Below are 7,157 nucleotides of genomic sequence, written 5' to 3'. Positions count from 1 at the left end.
CAAGGGGGGCATGGGAATGCCAATCTCATTCCTCAATCCCAAATTTGAGTGGGATCCACCAATCTCACTCCCATTTCAGGATAAAAAAGAGCAAGTAAACGTGAAATTGACTCTCATTTTCCACTCCCATTCTTCAATCCTGGTAAGTAAACATGCCACTAGTTGCACAACTAATTATGCGTTACATTTATTTATTTATTTATTTATTAAATTCTAATTGTTGATTCAATATACATGCCAATGCATTAACTAATTGTACGTTACAGTTATTTATTTATATAGTTGTAATTTAGAATCAATTCACGAAAAATACAATATAATAGATGGTCAATTTTTTAAATGTTATCTCTTAATTTTCTTGTATTTTTTCCGTTTATGATTAATCATTTTTTGTAATTAATTAACATAATTAAATTGACGCTAGAGCATATTAACATTATTTATGGGCAAAAATAACAAGTTATATTAAATCGTGAAAAAACTATTCGGGATCTGTATGCTAAAAAATATATTTTTGGGGACATAAGGTATAAAAATGCCTTAAAATATCCCACATCTGATGAGATTTAACAGAAAAAGTGAAAGTGGGGACTAACGTACAAACAGAATAAACGTTTGGGAATTTGAGTGTCTAAATTCTTTAAATAAGACCTAAATACATTCTAATTGGACAACTAATTGTGTGTTACAGTTGTTTCTTTATTACATTCTAATTGTCTGCTCGATATATATGCCAGTACATTTAGTTGGACAACTAATTGTGCTTTACAATTATTTATTTATATAGTTACAGTTTAGAAACAACAAAAATACAATAGAATAAATGGTCAATTTTTTAAATGACGTCTATTAATTTCCTTGTATTTTTCTATTTATGATTAATCATTTTTTGTAATTGATTAACATAATCTAAATTGATGCTAGAGCATACTAACAATATTTATGGACAAGAAACAACAAGTTATACTTAAATCAAGAAGAAAATTTTCGGGGATCTTTCTGTCAAAAATGCCTTAAAATATCCTATATCTTATGAGATTTAATGGATAAAATGAAATTGGGTACTAAAAGTGCATACAAAATAAGAATTTGAGAACTTGAGTGTTTAAATTCTTTAAATATGACCCAAATGTCAAAAATTACGATGTTTGGTGACCTCTAACACATGGTCACTTGCTAGTTACATGCAAGAAAACCATAAATAAATTTAACTTCATTTTCGATTGGATCTATCATGTAACTATCTTAAGTTGGAGAAGTCAATTACTAAAATTTTTAGTTCAAGAACTTATTTGCTAAAGGTGAGAAGTTAAGGGGGCATTCATGTAAATAAACCATTTTTAAATACGCAAGGAATATTCTTAGTACGGAATGTCCTTTTTAACTACTGATATAATTAGTGGACGTTTTGTTCATGAATTCAAAATCATAATTTAAAATTATTTTTGATTTAAATGTATTTTTTATGAGAAAAAATACTGTAATGAATCACGAATCATGATTTAAATCATTATATTAAGTTTTTAAGGGTTAGATTCTTTTGAGTATTCACGTTAAATATTTAGAGCGTGTAACGTAAAATTTAAAAACTCTTAACAGTTAAAATAAAATTCCTACACATGATGAAAACATGCATTGTATTTATTTATTCCTTTGTAGTTATTCCATTATTATATTAGTCGTGTAAGAGTGAGAGGATATCCCACTCACGCGTGGGGCTTTGGAGGTGGGAAAACTGGGGGGAGATTGGGACTTTGGAGCAGTGTGGGGCCTGTCTTGAAGATCCCAGCAAAGGAGAGTTGTTGGGTATTCACTGTTCATTCAGATTTGTATTTGTTGGACATCACTCTCATTTTGATATTTCTCACCCAATTATTGCCTCTTTGTTTTTTGCATGTCCTTTTTAAAATGAGTTTTTCATGATAAGGTTTACTTTTATAATTTTTTTAGATGGGATTAAAATCATATTAAGGTAAAAAAAATAAATTTAATATAATTTAATATAAATTTGATGGTTAAAAAATAGTAACTGGATATATATATATATATATATATATTTTTTTTTTTTTTTTTCTTATCGTGTTGTAGAATTGTCTTCTTTTCTTTTAGAAAAAGAAATATTTTTTTTCTTGACAATATATTGGTGGTCCGATAAGTTGGCTGATTGGCCTACACAATCTCACACATATTTCACCTCCATGTTTTCCATGCTTCAAATTCAATGTTGGTTTCAAGTTTTATCGAGTAATACTACACTACTACAGGTGTAAAATTTTTCCATCAATATATGTTTTTTTTTAATATTATATTAGTAGGATATTTCTCAACCATATATTTTAAAAAAAAAAAAAATTCTCTGATGAAAAGTTCTGTTACCATTGCACAATGCTTTTCAACGGTTAAACTTTTTTAAAATATCCAAATTTGAAAGTCTTGATTTTGGAATAATTTTGAATAAGATAAATAATTTTCACATGATTAGTATTTCAGAAAGAACTTTCTCTATTGGTGTACATTCAACACTAAAGAAATCCTTTTTGAAAAAATAATTGTTTGTTTGCACCTAAATTTAAAAAAAAGTTTGAACTCAAGTTACAACTTTATTCAAATTCATATTCTTTTGTAAAACTTGAGTTTTAACTTGAATTTTAACTTGAGTTTGGGGTTAAAATCTGAGTTTAAGGTCTCGTTCATTTCACCGATTCGAGTTTTGTTACATTAAAAAGTTATCATAAATAGTCACATCTAACTTTTTTATTACAGTAAAAAACTCTTACATAAAGTCACATCTCAATTCGAATTAAAAAGTCGATCCAGCGCACTAAACGGACCCTAAATTTTCCCTTCAACTCAAGTTCATAAACTCAAACTCAAGTTAATAAACAATATTTTTTTCTATTTTTAAAAACGCTATAACTTTTTCATTTTAATTCCGGTTGAGATGATTCTTTTTTTTTATGTGTTCACAACGAAGAGACGAATAAAACTCCACCCATATACTCTATTAAAATTTGTCATCATCATTGAGTTTTTATTAAAATACTATCTAAATACAAACTCAAGTTTTGACTCACTCAAACACAAACTCAAAAAGATTTTCATCTCAAACTATAATTTAAATGTACACAACCAAACACAAACTCAAGTTACAATTTCAACTCAAGTTATAACTCAAATTCAACTCAAGATCGTGTCTCAAACAATTTTGAACAAAAAAATAATATATGTATAGCATAAGCTTTAGTTTTTATTTATATTACCAAGTATTTTCAAGGAATTTATTTTACGACGTTAATCTTAATACAATTTACTATAACGTTGGATCGTAATGATTTATTTCCCTAATTCGGAACGTGTTTTTCTCTAGCATTCCCATTGTTTTTTTTTTTTTTTTTTGGTAACTAATCATATGTATTAATTGGTCCTAAATTATATGAGCAACATGTATCTTTTGTCTCTTTTGCATTTTAGTTGCATCTCGATTTGTATACTACTAGGAGAAATTAGCTCTATAGTTTAAGTTCTTTGTATGCGATTTAATCACAATCCTTAAGAAAATTATAAAGTATCATAAATAGTGAAAGGCTATCAAATAAACAAAATTAATCCTATATACACTTGTTGACACTCACATTCTATGTGATTTTGTGGCGAAAATAATATATTCAAGCTTTTAAAATTCAAATTACTAAGTATGAATTAAGTGGCCTCGTTCGTTTCGCTGATTCGAGTTTAGAATTCGAGTTTTGCTACAGTAAAAAGCTCTCACAAACAATCACATCTAACTTTTTTACTATAGTAAAAAACTCTCACATACAATCACATCTCAACTTAAATTCTAAACTCGAATCATCGAAACGAACGAGACCAATATTATCAGTTTTTTGCCAAAAGAAAAAGGTTAGAAAAAAAAATGATATTATCATTGTTCACGAACATCACATGTAGAATATTGTACCCTTTGAACTCGAGGATAAATTCAAATTTTCCACATAGATAAATAGGTAAAATACAAGAGTCATCTCCATCCACCTCTACGAAGTACGTTTTTTTTTTTTTTTTGGTACTATTCTAGAAAGAATGAAGACATGTTTGTTTTCTTTTTTTTTTAGTGATTAAATAAGAAATGTCGTTTAATATGGGAATTTGGATAAATTCATGTGAGTTGTAATAGACTCCTAGTATAATCATTGACAATAGTAATAATTCTGTAAAAAAACTAGAGTTAAAGTATTATAAATATGAAATATAATACTTTTTTATGAAAAATAATACTTCCTTTTGTACTATTGACAAACTTTCCAAGTCTTTTATTGTTCTCTGCAAACATTTAATAATGAAATAAAAGCCCCTCTCTCTCTCTTTTCTCTCTCTCTCTCTCTCTGAAAATAGCAAGTTAAGCTTCTTCCATGGAGTTTGGGGCACTCTACTAATATCTATTCCATTCTGAGCTCTGTTTTATCTCTTTACTCCGTACCACAATAACACTGTTAATACTATTCACTGCCCAAGTAAGAACCTTTCACTCTCTCTCTCTCTCTCTCTCATACACAAACATCATTTGATAACTTTCGGTTTTTCCTTTTATAGCTACTAAGAAATGAGTAGCTCTCGTAGACAGTGATTCTTGCTTCTAGTTGCTTAACTTATGGGCTTCTTTTCTTTTTTTTTGAACAGTTTCTTGATTGAGTTTGATATATGGGAATAGAATTTTTCCCTTTTTTCTTTCAAGTTTTTGTGCCGTTTTGCTTTTCTGGTTTCTGGGTCTTTTTCTGATGGACTTTTTTTTCTTGCCTTTCATTTGGTTTTGTCAGGAAAATGGCGTTCCTTTCAATTTGAGGCTTCTAAAGGAACAAAAAATTTGTGGGTTTTCTTTCTGTTTTATAGAGGTGGGATCTTTTTAGTGATGATTCTTCAAATGCTGCCCGATATTTAGCTTTATCTCTGTGAGGTTTTTGAGGAGTTAAATCTCTGAACTTGATATTCATTAGGAAAAAAAATCAATATTTTTTGGATAATTTTGAATTGGGTTTCTATATAAGTTCTTAAATTTGGATTCTGTTCCTTGTAATGGAGTCTTGGAGCTGTGTGTCTGAAGGGAAGGGGTTTGTGTCTGAAGAAACAATTTCGCCTTTTAATTCATTTACTAGAAGTAAAAATGCTCTCTTGGGTTGGGAATTGAAAACCTTAACCACCCCATGTACTTTTGGCAACAATATGTACTTGTCAAGCCAACCAGCTATTGAGAATCATCAAGGTTTTGGAGAGTACATAGAAATGGTGGGGAAACAGGTACCCGGCGATTCGGTTTGCGGAGGAAAGATCATTGATCCGACCCCGGAAGTTGTGTTTTCTAGAGAAGATGACTCCACTTCAAAGCTTTCAAGCTCGGTTTTGGACTCAAGCAGCCGGGATTCTTCACTCATTGATTTGAAGTTGGGGCGAATTGGCGACCGCCGAGATGTTCATAATTCCAAATTCTCTAAAGGACTTCCGGGTTTGTCTTCGTCGGAGTCGTCAACACCTCCAAAGAGAATAAGGCTCTCAGGGGTGAATTCCCATACGGCCTTCTGCCAGGTTTATGGCTGTAACAAGGATCTCAGCTCTTCTAAAGACTACCACAAGAGACATAAAGTTTGTGAGCTACATTCAAAAACTGCTAAAGTTATTGTTAATGGTATAGAACAGAGGTTTTGTCAGCAATGTAGCAGGTAGTTTTGATATTCTAGTCTAAAAGTTTTTCCTTATTTTCATTGCTTACTTGCTACTGCGGATATGTTATGGAATGAAGATAAGTGATTTTCAGAACAATTCAAAACCCCAACTTGTGAGAATGTTTTTCTAGTAGTCATACCTTTTTTTTTTTCATGTCTTCTAATATCCTGTGAAAATGAACTGAGGGGTTTTACAATTGTTTTAAATGGATATTAGTATTTTGTTCTTTTAGCTCATAACTTTCTTCAAATAGTGGATTCATCACTTTTTTCTATTTTACCTTTTCTTCACAACCTTGTTCCTTCTTTATCTCTAAAATGCCTTCTTTAACATTTCCTTCCTTGGATTCCTTGTTTAGTCTAATGTCCTATAACATAAAGAATCATTTCTTTACTTGAATGCTGCGTTTAGTACTAGGTCTTTGTTTCACTTGCGTATGATCTTTCAGTATGGTAACCCCCCGTCATGTTCATAAATAAAATCGATTCAGATGTTTTTTAACTTCTGAAACAATAAATGTGTGAAATTGAAGCATAGGCTATTTTGAACTCACTTTCTTTCTTTCTTTTTGCTACATAAGAAATAAAAATTAAAGGACCATATGAGCTGGTACCTGAAAGTTATTGCTTTTATAAGATGTGCAAGCTTTTTGACAATCCAGGTTCCATTTGCTGGCTGAATTTGATGATGGTAAGCGCAGCTGCCGTAAACGCCTTGCTGGACACAATGAGCGTCGGAGAAAGCCTCAAGTTGGCATCCACTCTGGTAGAGCTGGAAGGATGATTCAGTCATATAATGGTATTAAATTAAGATCATCTCTAATTCTAAACTATGTCTTGTAACCTCAATCTCATCCTTAGCTCCCTATCAAATAAGAGATGTTTACATTAAAACATAATAATAAAAAAAATTGACTTTAGTTTAGGTGGTTTCTAAATCTTGTTAAACTAGTATAGCAGCTTTTTGCATCCCGAGAAATACGGAACAAGTGACTGGTGCCGCCGCATAAAAGTTGAAGACGGATCCGATTACAGGCCTCTCTCAACTGTTTCTGCTACAAGTGTGCATCTTCGTTCAAAATTACTCTTCCCTCGTGATGTTGGAAAGGAATTTCCTTCTTTCCATGAAAGTGGAGCAAATCCTGTGACTGCAGGTGTTTTCGGTGACCATTGTAGCCAATATCCACATGTGCTGGGAGGGACAGACTCTGGTTCTCGGGCTTTCTTCCACAACACCATGTTAGGATGTGAAGAATTGAGTAGCTTCAGTACAGCACCAACCATTCAGGGACTTTCAGGGACATCAGACTCTGGTTGTGCTCTCTCTCTTCTGTCATCTCAGTCGCAGAACTCTCAAAACCACCTGTCAGGATTTCCCATGGCCCGTCCCTTGGTCAAGCCGGGTAGCCATACCTGTTATAGCATGAGTCAGGTCTCTGAAAA

General features: G+C 31.6%; 1 protein-coding gene across 1 annotated transcript; it reads left to right on the top strand.

Moving 5' to 3' along the window:
* Positions 1-4,365: 4,365 nt before the first annotated feature.
* LOC21411327 (squamosa promoter-binding-like protein 6) lies at positions 4,366-7,152 on the top strand (the record flags this gene model as incomplete). The annotated part of the gene is made up of 4 exons (XM_024175201.1): positions 4,366-4,511; positions 4,815-5,711; positions 6,377-6,553; positions 6,672-7,152. Coding segments are annotated over exons 2-4 (1,299 nt in total), but the record flags the coding sequence as incomplete, so codon positions are not given.
* Between the last annotated feature and the right edge of the window lie 5 nt (positions 7,153-7,157).

Source organism: Morus notabilis, unplaced genomic scaffold, assembly GCF_000414095.1.
Source record: "Morus notabilis unplaced genomic scaffold, ASM41409v2 Scaffold2064, whole genome shotgun sequence".
NCBI classification, from domain to species: Eukaryota; Viridiplantae; Streptophyta; class Magnoliopsida; order Rosales; family Moraceae; genus Morus; species Morus notabilis.
The sequence above is the reverse complement of the archived record's forward strand: the minus strand, read 5'-3'. Positions and strand labels throughout refer to the sequence as shown.